At 40.2% G+C, this 13762-nt stretch overlaps 1 protein-coding gene across 2 annotated transcripts in view; it reads left to right on the top strand.

Moving 5' to 3' along the window:
- SLF1 (SMC5/6 complex localization factor 1) overlaps positions 1-7994 on the top strand; it is a 75106-nt gene extending 67112 nt beyond the window's left edge. For both annotated transcript variants that reach the window (XM_075541284.1, XM_075541285.1), the window contains exons 17-20: positions 377-510; positions 2377-2469; positions 2875-3057; positions 7002-7994. In XM_075541284.1, coding sequence (XP_075397399.1) covers positions 377-510; positions 2377-2469; positions 2875-3057; positions 7002-7483 — 892 coding nt within the window. In that variant the 3' untranslated portion in view covers positions 7484-7994. The remainder of the gene's footprint in view (positions 1-376; positions 511-2376; positions 2470-2874; positions 3058-7001) is intronic.
- The last annotated feature ends 5768 nt before the right edge of the window (positions 7995-13762 follow it).

The raw sequence follows: 13762 nt of genomic DNA on the forward strand, positions 1-13762 counted from the left end.
ATATATTTAAAAATAGAAAACATTGCATGCCAGACAATGAATAACTGAGATGGTTTGAACACTCTAATTCACAGCCATGCAGTCAATGCTGACACACAACAACTCTGCTGCACAGGGTAGAACTGTCCCGGGAGTTTCTAAGGCTGTAACTGTTTATGGGAGATAGAAAGTCCCGCCTTTCTCCCATGGTGTGGCTGATGATTTTGAACTGCTGACCTTAAAGACTGCAGTCAAATGCGTAACCATTATGCCACCAGGGTTTCTCAAGTGAAGATTAAGTTTAAAAAACAAAACAAAATGCCCTTCACCTTCTAATGCATGCTGGCATGCCTTGTTGAAAAAAATAAGCCTTCATTATTTCTTTGTTTCCTTTCAGAGAGCTGAACCTTACTAAATGTTCCTCATCATTAAAAAAGTTGAAAAAGAAGTCAGAAGGAGAACTGTCATATTCTAAGGAGAATTGCCCCTCTTTAGTTACAAAGATGAATTTTCACAAGACTAATCTAAAAGGTATTCCAAGTCTTTAAATTGATTTATGCTAAGAACTTTTTGTGGTTGTAGTCAATACTTGCAAGTTGAATGTACTTGCCCTGATGAAAACTTGAACTAAAATATTGGACTAGGTCCAGGGAATATATTCTCGGATAGCGTATTATTGTCTTGAATTGCCACTAACAAAGAAAATAGCCATTTAATACACGCAGTAATCGAGTTTCTCCGGCACTTTATCTCCATACCTCTCCAAGTACTCGGCCAACACGTAGCATGGGTTGAGCTCACTCCAGACTTGCCATGTCAACCTGTGCTGCTTAGAATCAGTGCCTTCTGATTTGAAAGTATAATTCAGGCTTCATCCCTTTCAGCCCCAGACATTTTGTGAACAAAGAACGAGGGGTGGGTTATGTTGCATAGCTGTGTTAAGCATATGGACTCTTTTCTTCCAGGCACTGAGCCCAGACTCTGAAATGTGTTTGGCTTTTGCTTCTAACCGTACTGGAACCTAAGTACCTAAAGGATGAATAAGCCAGAATAGTGTTGTATTAATTCACTCTGGCACCTTTTCCACTTAGATAACCTCTCAGCCCCCAAGCACGAAAGTACCTAGCCAGAGTAAACCCCTGAGTCTCTGTTGTGTGGGAGCTGCATTGTGTTTTAAACACATGTGCTCTTCGTTATGGTGACACTCGTGGAAGTAGTGTCACCGAGGTCTTAATCGTTCAGCATGATGTAAATTCATAATTGCACAGTACAAATTCTGCTCAAAATGTGAACAATGGATTAGATGAAAACTCGGATATTAACTTTACAGATCAGTATCCTTTTTCTTTGTTTTGTTGCTTCAGAATGTAAAATGAATATGAATGACTTTAGGCTGACTAGCAGAAGGGACTGGGAGGAGGGAGAGAATTGGGAAACAGTCTACATGCAAAAGAAACATCATGGTAGAAGTTAGAGACATTCAGTAAAACCAAATACTGCAATGTATGTTACTTAGTATTTTATAGCACGAAAGAATATGATTCAGTATCTCATTTGTTTCCTAAGCAATGTATTAGAACTTTTTAAGTGCCCCATGCCATCAAATCAATACTTCTATTTTATTACTTTTACTTATAAGTTATAGGCTAAATTTTAGCTAGTATGCACTAATTGCATTCTTCCTAGAAAGAGCAGACCTTAAAACCTTTCCCTTCTATTTGTCACCCTTGTTCAGCTTTAAATGGTACTAGAATGTGTGTGTGTGTGTGTGTGTTTATAGTAAGATTCCTTCATTTCTCCCTCTCTGTGCTGCTGTAGTCAAGCCAGACAGCCTATTGAGAAGCAGCAAACCATCTGTTAATGGATTTGAAGTTCTGAATTATACTTGAGTGTGTAGAAGCACTCGTGCTTAGCCAGAAACATTCATTTGAATTAAGCTATAAATGCTGCGTAAAAAAGAGCCATATATTTAACGTAGGTTTATGAATAAATTTAAGAGAGGGCAATTGCACTAGAAACTTTTATTGCTCCAAAACCCAGTATTTTTGGTGTTCTCAGATCATTTGGGGGTTTTATAGTGGGATTGAAGCTGTAAACCCTGAACCAGGGGAGACAATGCCTGGGTTAAACCTTTTGCAGTAAAATCTCATTTCTGAATTGCTGATAGAACAGAAGCTCTTGGATTGGAGAAGTTCCCTCCCCCCACCCCCTTCCCACCCACCCTCTCTCTCTCTCTTTTTTTTTTTAATACAAGAGAGATTTAAACAACCAGTCAAAAGGAAAACTCAATAAATAATTTTCTGGCATGGGGCCACATCTCCTAGTTCATGCTCTTTGATTATTTTCTTTAGTTGATATCTGCCTTCTCTGGAATAATCTATTAATTTTTTATGGCAGGAGAAACAGCCCTGCATAGAGCTTGCATAAATAACCAAGTGGAGAAATTGATTTTTCTTCTCTCTTTACCAGGAATAGACATCAATGTTAAAGGTAAGCTCTAAATCTTTGTGGTCTAATCCAATGTCTTAATATTTGTGATATTAAATAGGTAAATGTCAACATTGAGAAAAATCAACGTAAGCTTATCTAAGCTACCTGGGAAATATCACCATTAGCACAATCAAGAAATCCATGATATATTCATATGTAGCTTGTTAGAAACCTTTCTGCTGTCCATATTTTGGTTTGATTCCAACACAAATATGTTTAAAATGTTTTCATTTCGTTTACTTTGTGTTCTCCAAAGTAGAAAGATAGGGGAGGGTTGTTTTTGTCCTTTTTATATATAAAGCAGCTAGAAATTATACTGATAAAAGAAATAGACTATCAGTACATTACTGCCCAAAGTCCTACTTTTCTGCTGTTTTTTAAAACTTGCCTTGATTTCTAATTTAGACAATGCTGGCTGGACGCCTTTGCATGAAGCTTGTAACTATGGCAACACAGTGTGTGTCCAGGAAATTTTGCAACGTTGTCCAGAGGTAGATCTGCTCACTCAAGTGGACGGGGTGACTCCTTTGCATGATGCACTGTCAAACGGACATGTAGAAATTGGCAAGCTGCTACTCCAGCATGGGGGTGAGTGCTTTTATGCTAAACTGGTTTGTTAAATTATCCGCTTTACCTCTGATGAATTCCTCAGAGGTAGATAGCACTTTATATTTAAGATCTATAAGGAAAGATGCCTTGATTGTATATTAATGAAAGAGTAAGGATAAAATGTCTGCTCAGATGTAAGCATCTTTTATTAGAAGGGATAAAAGCCTTTTCATAATCTGCATTTATTGTTTTATTAAGTCTATTTAAGTCACTATATGAGAATGTATTTTTGAACTGAGTTTGTTGGTTTTTAATATTAATACTTTTATTTAAAGTGTATGAAGCCTTGGCGAACCAGCTATTTGTAAAAGCTTTTTAATAAATGGATGTACATGCTCAATTGTGATTACTTGGATTTTTTATTTTTGTTTCATTTTCTGTATATAACTGGTAACTTGATTAATCGTATTTTTATGAGTCATTTTTTATAGACCATAAAAATGATATCTTTGGAATATCTCTTTTTCATTCACATTTTGCAGGCGATTAATTTAAAGTAGGAAGATTTTCAGTGGTAATAACGGTTGTATGGGGGTTGTGTGAAGAAAGCAACTTGAGTTTAATATTTACTTAATGCTTTCTGCTCATTTTTCTCTCTCTGTCAGCAAATACTTTTATAGTGGCATTTTTTATCACTAAGATGATTAATATAAATTGTATCCTAAAATGTACTCATGTGATTTGTATTTTTAAAGAAAGATAACTGGTGATTTGCTTATAATATAGAAACAAAAGATACATATGCATTTCCTGTTGCTTTTATTTATGCTCATTTCAACTCAGAATCTGACCTAATTTTTTTCCTGTAATTAAAGCTATTTGATTGTGCATAAAAAACAAGTGTTCTTTATTTAGATGTCTTTTGTATTCTATATTAAAATACTATTACATATGTAAAGAAGACTGTAGAGCATGGTAGCCTAAGGTATTTGGTTATTTATAATCTTCTCCTGCCCCCTAAAGGCCTAGGGTGTCTATTTTACTGATAACGATTTCATAATCCAGAGTAGTTTTCATTTTTTTCCTACTTTTTGTATTAGTGTTATATGTTTGGTAGACCATAAAGATCTATCTTCTGAGTGTTTTTATTTTTGTACTCAACCGTGCATCTGTTGTATCAAGCTGGTATTGGAACTTGCTTCAAAATGGTCAAAGTGCTCTAACAGCCATTATTGTATAAAGTTCGGCTCCTTCATGGTGAGTGGCCTCTAACAGCCAATGGGAAGGGTTCTAGGACCGTTAGTAAAAATTGGTAAATGGGTGAGTTTCATTTCCTGAGAATTGAACCTACTTCTACTGTTATCAAAGTCCTTTGGCAATTTTATAAATACATCTTTGCTATAGTCATTTTTAAGTACCTGCCAAATGGCTTGATACCATCATTATCACTGTTATGTATGCATTGTGAGTCATTTACTCTTGAATAATCATATTATGTCCTTGAAATCTTTGTTTACTTTATATCCTCTGGCCAGAGTTCTGTGATTTGTTTTGTTTAGGGGTTTATTTTTTTAAGGAATAACTAGGATTGAGATATTTTTGTTAATGTTTGTTTCGAAATTCTAGCACAGTGAAAACGGACCAAATAGTTCCATAAATTACCTGATGAGAGGGCCTCAAAAAGTTTGAGGAATCAGAATTTTTAAATACTGTAATTTTTCTAGGAACCGTTTATCTTTTATATTAAATCTGTGTTATGCAGGCCACTAAATATGCCTAATCAGAGTTGTCATTAGACATTTTATCATCTATAATCTGTTATCTCTCTGACCATATAGGGTCTATGTTATAAGAGAGAGCTCTTGATTGTCTGCTCGTTCTAATATAGCCTGTAGAGCATTTTTTTAAATACGTTTATTGGGGGCTCTTACATCTCTTAACACAATCCATACATTCATCCAGTGTCTCAAGCACATCTGCACATATGCTGCCATCATCATTTTCAAAGAATTCTCTTCCCACTTGAGCCCCTGATATCAGCTCCCTATTTCTTCTCCCTCCTTCCCCCACTCGCCTGCCCTCCCTCAAACCCTTGATAAGTTATAGATTATTTTTTTCATATCTTACATCATCCTCCGTTGCTCCTCACCCACTTTACCATTGTTCGTCCCCCTGGGAGGGGGTTCTAGTTTGATCCTTTGATCAATTCACCCTTTTTCTCCCACACCCTCTGCTAATCATTCTGGTATCTCTATTCTCATTGTTGGCCCTGAGGGGTTTATCTATCCTGAATTCCGTGTTTCGGGCTCTTGTCTGTAGCAGTGGGCATGTTCTGGTCTAATCCAATTTGTATGGTAGAATTGAGGTCATGATAGTGGGGGGAAGGAAGCACCAAAGCACTAAAGGAAAGTTGTCTGTTTCATCGGTGCTATACTGCACCCTGACTAGCTCACTTCTTCCTTGTGACCCCTCTGTGAGGGTGTGTCCAAATGTCTACAGATGGGTATTGGGTCTTCACTCCATTCTCCCACCCCCCACCCCCACCCCATTCACCTTAGGTATGATTTTATTCTGGTTCTTAGATGCCTGGTACCTGATCCCATCGACACCTCATGATCACATAGGCTTGTCTGTTTCTTCCATGTGGGCTTTGTTGCTTCTGAGCTAGATGGCCACTTGTTTATCTTCAAGCCTTTAAGACCGCAGATGCTATATCTTTCGATAGCACATAGAGCATTTTTAATGGCCGTGTGAATAAAAAGATGATAGGGTTTGACTGACAAAGTAGTAAGTACTTCTGTACTTTGACATGTGATCTAGTTCTGAGTCATAGTTTAGCCCCTGCCACACCCTTTACTGCAAATGGACTAAGATCTATCTTTAGTACTTCCTTGGCAGGTGGTTAGATGTGTTTAGGTTCGATGAATATGATCCAGAACAATTAACGTACAGTTATTTGTGAACCAATTACTTGTACTAAAAGTTAACCATAAATAAGGGTCAACTGAAATAAATATTTCTATTGTGAGACTCACCCACCAGCCATGGTGGGGGGTGCGTTACTATCCGTTCCTCTTGGCGGTACCATAAGATAAAAATCCATAATATTCTTTCATCCCTCCCCCAACTTTTTATTGTACAGTAAGTGGAGGTTTACATTTTGGGTCATAAACTTTATATTCCACAATTTACGAATGACCCCCACCTCAATAGTTTACCCTTCACCCACTTGTTGATTTTGAGCCGTGGGATCCTGTAGGACAGAGTCGAACTGCCTTTTGTGGATTTCCAGGGCTATAAATTGTCCCAGGAGCAGAAAGCCTGGTCGTTTTCCCTCAGAGCAGCTGGCGGAGGCCACCCCGACGGACTCGCCTACAGAATTTAAAGGAGCGATGTTTAGTTCCGTTGAGCCCTGGTTGCATGGTGGCTATGAGCAGAGTGTCGACGCAAGGCCAGCAGTTTGAAACTGCCTCGGGAGGAAGCAGTACTCCGGCAGAGGAGCACAGTCTCCAGATGGCAGTGTGTGGTATTTAGTTAATGTCACCTAGGAACACTGAAACTTATTTTAAAATAAATTGACAATTTATAAAGTTTTATAAAAGCCTTCTTCCTCCTCCCTTTCCCCTCCACCCTATTTATACAGTGGGATTTCAGAAAGCTCCTGATAATACACTCTTTTTATTCTGTTTTGCCACACATTTCTGAAGCCCTCTGCGTCACATACATTCTTTATTGATCTAAAGCACATACTATGAGGCAAACGCCTTAGGCAATGAACTAGAATCTTGTTTTGTTTTAACATACCTTTATCAGACAGTCAATATGTGTAGGCACTTAATTGTGTTAGCAGGAATTAGTACAAGATATGATTGCAAACAGCACCCTGGATGCTTTGGGGTGGGCATGTGGGGGAGAGAAACAGCTGTTAGCGCTGCCAAAATAAAGCCGTTTCCCTTTTCACCTTTTGCGTTTCTTTTTCACAGGCCCAGTGCTCTTGCAGCAGAGAAACGCAATGGGGGAGTTACCCTTGGATTATGTGGTCTCTCCTCAAATCAAGGAGGAGCTCTTTGCTGTTACAAAAATCGAAGACACCGTGGAGAACTTTCATGCCCAAGCAGAAAAACTCTTCCATCACCAGCAACTTGAGTTTGGCTCCTTTTTGCTGAGTAGAATGCTGCTAAACTTTTGTTCCATTTTTGATTTGTCTTCAGAGTTCTTCTTAGCTTTCAAAGGGTTAACTCATCTCAACGAACTGCTTGCAGCTTGTAAGAGTTATAAGGAAACCACCGGTGCGCACACTGACTGGTTATTGGATCTTTATAGTAGAAATATAAAGACATTACAGAAGCTGCCCGGTGTTCTTCAGGAACTGCCTGAGAATTTGAAAGTGTGCCCTGGAGTGCACACCGAGGCCTTACTGGTGACATTGGAAATGATGTGTCGATCAGTCACAGAGTGTTCATGAGAAAGCCCCAGAAATGAGTACACTTTCTAAACCTGCTCAACTTGAGGTGTCACTTATTATGGACTTAATAGCTTAACAAGCATGACTTTCTTGTATTGTTAGACAGTTTCGGAAACCATACGAAGTTTGAAAAACCCTTAAAAATTTTTCAGCAGAACTGCAGCATGGGACCTCTGACTTTTTCCAGTGTGCAAAATTTGATTTGAAGTAAACAATGGATTTGTATAAGATGCTCTGCTTTCATGAATGTTTAATTTTCTCTGTTCTGAAAGTGATATTTATTTGTATTATAAATGTAAATCTTTTTTTTAATTTAAGTACCCCCCCCCCCAAAAAAAAAGAAAATCCAGTATCTTCTATCCTAAGGTCTAAGTCATAGAATCATGCCAAGACTATCGGAGCAGATGTGCGCCTTTTAAACATGAAGTTACTGTTTCTCTGGTCTACAGCTTTTGAACTAAATACTCATTTTAGTTTTGTGTGTTCCTAAAATAAATGTTTCTAAAATGTACTGTAATAACTCATGTGGTCTGGTTTTTAAATGCGTTGACTGTACAAGAGTCTGTCGGTTTATTCCTCCACCTTTTTATCTAAGCAGCACACGTACAAAAGCATTGACTCGTGGCAGTGAGTTTGGTTTAGTTTGGTTTGGTACAAAGTGTTCTACTACTCCATGTAACTAATACTCGGTAAGCGAAAACATTCTACTGCTGAATAAGTTTTATTAAATATTAAGATTATAAGTGGTAACTAAGTCATAGACTTGAGATTATCTAAAATTTTAATGTGCAGTATGAACTTACTGAACAGTACATTTTAATTTGCACTTTTTTTTCCTAATAGCAATTCTTTGTTAAAACCAAAAGAGAGGGTGTGGGGATAATAACCACTTTTGAAATTGGAGTTGCTTCACTAGGGAGAATAAGTTACATTGTGATCCAGCTAGAAAAGGAACATTAAAACTTCCATTTAGCTTTTATGTAACTAACGTGATGATCTGGCAGCAATTAATCTGCTAAAGAAGCACACTTTAGTTTTATCTTGGAAATAGATCTTTGAACAAAATACAAATGCTCAGTTTTTATTACTGGGTTTATAATCTAAATTGAAAACGATTATAGTAGTATATCAGCTGGATAAAAATCAAAGCTTTTTTCTCGTTTTTAAGTTGGTAATTTGTTTCACACACACTATCAGAAATATTAGTCGTCGCTAGCTGGCCTTCACATTTGACATCATGCAAATGTCTTTGACTATGTACTTAGTCTGTCCACATGCCAGAGAACACATGGGGAAGGTGGCGACTATCCAAGGACATGCAAATACCTTCCCAGGGTGGGAAGTGCTTCCCCAGGGGATGAGTTTAAGGACATGCGTATTCTAAGCCACTTTCCTTGCCTTGTAAAGGTATTTGGGATGTTATTTTCTTGATAAAATGATATAAACTTAAAAGCATAGGCTTTTGACTTCAGTTTCAAATCCTTGTTTAGTTTCTGAACAGCTAAATCACAACGTGTCTTTGTTATTTAAGTGTTGCTGTAGCCGAAAATCCACAAGTGGATGACCTTTAACAGACAAAGATGTGTTTTCTCAGGTTAGAGGCTAGAAGCCCATATTGAAGCTCCAGTTTCAGTGGTAGACTGCCTCTCTCAGTCTGCTCACAAGGGAGTTCTTGTCTCGTAAGCTGCTGCCGACCGGTTCCTTAAGGCAGGGGTCCTCCAACTCTAAACAGGGCAGCTCACTGCCCCTCAGGCCCGTTGGAGGGCTGGACTATAGTTTAAAAAAAAACTATGAACAAATTCCTGTACACACTGCACATATCTTATTTTGAAGTAAAAAAACAAACGGCAAAAATACCCGGCGGACAGGATCAATGTCCTAGGCGCATGTGGCCCGCAGGCCGTAGTTTGAGGACGCCTGCCTTAAGGCATCTCTAAGTGTCTTGATACCTATCTTACCCCATCTCTTGCTAGCTTGAAATTTTTATTTTATATCTCAAAAGAGATCGACTCAATCAATATACACCCTGCTCTAACCCTGCCTCATTAATACAACAAGGACAACCCCTTCCCAAATGGGCTTGTAATCACAGGCATAGAGGTCAGAATTTACAACACATATTTTGGGGAGACATTATAGGATTTACAATATTCTACCCTTTGTTCCCTTCTCCAAAATGTATCTCCTTGCCATGTGCAAAGTATACATTCACCCTATCTCATTGCCTAAGTCTTATCTTCTAAATCATTTAAATTGAATTTGGATTGAGAAGAGGCATGTTCCATCCTGGAGAAAAAAACCTCTTCACCTATGATCCTGTGAAATCTAGAGTTTAAGTTTTCTGTTTTCCAAGTACAGTGGTAGAATAAACACATGGTAGACATTTGCATTACCAGTTGGAGAGTGTTTAAGCAAAGAAGAGTTCGTAGGCACCAAGCAAGTCCAAACCACAGTGGGAAATACTGCACTAATTCTCTGCACATGAGGACAATCTCTATGGCCATTTAGGCAATGGCCCCACCCACCCAGCCTTGGATATTGGCCATGACCTGTGTCATCTGGGTAGAGGCCCCTTTGCTATAGAGTCTTCCACGCTGCCTTCCAGGCCCTCTTGGATAGCAGCAGCTCTGCTGGCAGAGAAGCCCCATTCTACTTCTTCTCGGTGGTGACTCTCTTCCTTTGGCCCCAGCAGGCCCTGTTCCTCTCCCTTTGGGCTTGCAGCCCCAGACCCTCTGCTTTGGGCAGTAGCCCTTATCTCTGACACACTTTACCTGCAGTCTCTCATTCTGGAACAAAGTTGGTGAAGATCCGCCTCAAACAGGAGGCTGTGCTTTGAGATCCAAGAGTCTATAGCCCCATTCTTGAAACCAAGAAAGCTCAGCTTCCCACAATCCTTGCTGATCTTGCTACTGGGGGGATGCTCCTTTTTAGGAGAAAAACAGAGGGAGCTTTCTTGCTTAGAGAATTCTAAGGCGGATATTTTATAGGTAAATAGGCTGAAGTCAAAAATGCCTAATTGACATATCCAGGGTCATGTTGTGAATGACTATCCCTTTGTTCCAGGTCACCCTTACACAAGTAATTTCCTCAAGATTTCAGAGTTCACAGTTTGTCAACAATAATAATTTGAAATGCTTCCCTGTAGAACTCATTCAACAGGGTCTAAAAGGAACCAATATTGAATGTGTTACAAATATTACAGGTGAATTTTTAAAAAATCATTATGCTTCAAAGTTTTATAAGTTAATTGGAAAGCTAATAAATACATAGAGAAAAAGTGAAGTGCTTGATCCTGTATATTAATTTTTTTCCCTGTCCCCTTCCTTCTACACCGGTAAGGTTACTTCCCTGTAGTTGGTTAGAACCCTCAGTCACAGACTTAATGAAAAGATTGTGTAACCACCATTTTGGTTAAAATTGTGTCCTTGTCTTTCTTAGCATTTTATCATTAGAAACAGCAAGGAGAAGCCATGCAACCTCTTTAAGAACTTGTTTCTAATCTTGTCAGCCTGATGACAAAGTTCCTCTCATATAAATTCTACCTTCTGACAAATATTTGGCCATAACTCAAACTAGTGCTTTGCCCCTGCAGGAAAAAACAAGATCACACCCTTGCTCCATTTACACCTGTATATTTCTCACTCTCTCTCAGAAGCTTACCAGGAGCACGTTGGACGTCTGCACTTTTATCAATATTCTCTTGCTGGGGCCCTCTGCATTCTCTAAGACAATGAATAAGAATACTTTGTAGCTCTCACAGTAAATGGTTCGGGGTTGGGGGGGTAGGGTGGGGGAAGTGGCTGGCCATATCATATCCCTATTGCCAGGAGGCCGGGATCAGACATGCCTTCACCCTTCATCCTTCTGACACCAACTATTCCTGCCATAACACTCTACTTTCATGCTGGGTTAGTAATTCTTTGCAATGGCCACACAGAACTCACAGACAATATTCACAATTATGGGGGTCTGGTTAAAATGTTATTAGGTTACTACAGATCAGGATCAGTAAACACTATAATCATTGGTCCACAGCAATAACCTCACAACCAGTGTCTGGACCTCAGCCTCTCAAGCACGTGGTCCCATTGGCTTTTGCCTATGTGGGCCAGGAAGCCAGCCCGCAGCTCTATCTCCCTGTCCCAGAGCCTCACCAAATAAAGATCAGGGACCCCAGAGTCTTGGGCTGCTCCTCTGAGTCTCCATGCCAGCATCTCTGGTGCATCTGGGCTAAGTAGCCTCCGCCACGGATCTTGGAAGTGCTTTTCCAATGGTCTTCTCTTTTCTCTCTGCCCCAGGTGGCTCTCAAATTCTGAGGAATGTCTTTGCTGAAAGTGTGGTTTTGTCTTTTAGCCAACCGTGACCCAAGGAAAACAAAGGAAGGTGTCTTCAATCACACTCTCTAGTAAAGTCAGGCACCCAGTATGTGGCTTGGTTCATATCCTCTCCTAAGGTCAGGACTGAATCTCACCTTCATGCTTTAACAGAAAAAGACAGCCCTCAAGTCAATACTGACTCATAGTGACCCTACAGGTCAGGGCAGAACTACCACTATGAGTTTCTGAGATGGTAACTACAGGATTTGAAAACCCCATCTTTCTCCTGGTAGAATTGAACTGCCGACCTTTCAGATCACAGCCCAACTCATCCCCACTTTGCCACGGAGTTCAGAATTGTTGTATACCACATTCAGAATTATGGCTAGAAGGGCTACATCTCATCTCTCCTCACTTCCTTCTGAGCCCTCAACAAAATTGCCTCTGACATAATTGTACCAACAGTCTCTCGATCTAAGCTTTTTAATTTTTTTATTAAAAGTTCATTCTTCTGGTTCCCATTGGTAGGTTTAATAATCTTCACCAGTACCATACTTCAAAAGCATCAATTCTTCTAGATTGCTTATTTATTAACCTACTTGTCACCCATATGAGGCAACTGACACCATGGCTAAGTCAGGTGCACATTAGTCTTCAAAGTGGGCATGGGGGTGGAGGGAGGAGGTGAAACTTTCTACTCTCGTAAAGAATTAACATCCTGGAAACCCCCAAGGGTGTTCTACTCCACCCTAGTGAGCCAGAGTTGACTCGGTGGCAGTGAGTTTGGTTTCGGCTTAGTTTCTGACTCAGAGAAGCATTGAAGCTATCACAGTATGATAAACCGGCACACAGTGGTGGCTTTCACTCTTCTCACTGCCATGAGGTTTATTCTGATTCATAGTGATCCAATAGGATGAGGTTGAACTCCGTCTTTGTGTTTCTGAGACTTTAAATCTTCCCCAGAGTAGGCAGCCTCATTTGTTCACCTCTAGAGTGGCTGGTCAGTTCAAATTGCAGTCCTTGTCAGCAGCAAAAGTGGTAGTGCACTATGTGAGAGGTTGGAAATGGAGGAGAGGACAGGGCTACACACCGGCCAGAGGAGGGCTGGGGCAGCACAGAGGCCCCTCTTCTGAGTCCCAGGTTTCAGCACCAAGGTGAGATGGTTGGAGATGGAGGTGCAGAAGGAGACAAGGCACAGTCAGGAATGAGAAGTATAGAGAGATTTTATTGAGGCAAGGAAAGAACTCCCGGAAGGAAAGAGAGCATAGAAAGAGACAGGAGCATCTTGAGCTCCTGGGTGGATTCCACGACCCAACGAGTTGGGTCAGGGAAGTTGCACCCAGCAGTGAGGCAGTGGGACATATGTAGGGCTTTAGCCAAGGACGTATGTACTGATAAGGGGAAGGAAGGCCTGGTGCTGCCCTTATAGGGTCTTAAGTCAGGATGTGGTCTGTGAGTCAATCATCCCGGAACACTGAGGGAAGGGGCTGTACAGACCCGGCCTGGAGAGATAAGGCCCTTAGAATGCTGGAGGCAGGAACTGCACAGTCCAGCTCGGGCCTTGAGAGTCAGGGGGAAGGGGCCTCACAGTCCAGCAGGCCATCTTTCAGGAGAGCTGGGGAGGTGGCTGCATAGCCCAAACACTATGCCACAGGGCTCCTTAAAACTCCTTAAAAGCCATGACCTAGTTTCAAAATCACTTCCACAATTTAGGTATCTATTAGAGCAGTACTCCAGTCAACACCAAATTCTATCTTAATTATCCATTACTGTTATTAGATGCTGCTAAGTCATTTTAACTCATCGTGACCTATGTACAACAGATCGGTTCTGAGATACCCTTACAAAACTTGCTAAAGTTTGAGCCCGTTGTTGAGGCATCATGCCCACCTGTTCTTGGATGTTCTCTTCTTCAGCCGTACCATCATTCAAGTGCATCAAGCATTATTTGGTCTTCTTCATT

The sequence above is a fragment of the Tenrec ecaudatus genome, chromosome 2, assembly GCF_050624435.1.
Source record: "Tenrec ecaudatus isolate mTenEca1 chromosome 2, mTenEca1.hap1, whole genome shotgun sequence".
NCBI lineage: Eukaryota > Metazoa > Chordata > Mammalia > Afrosoricida > Tenrecidae > Tenrec > Tenrec ecaudatus.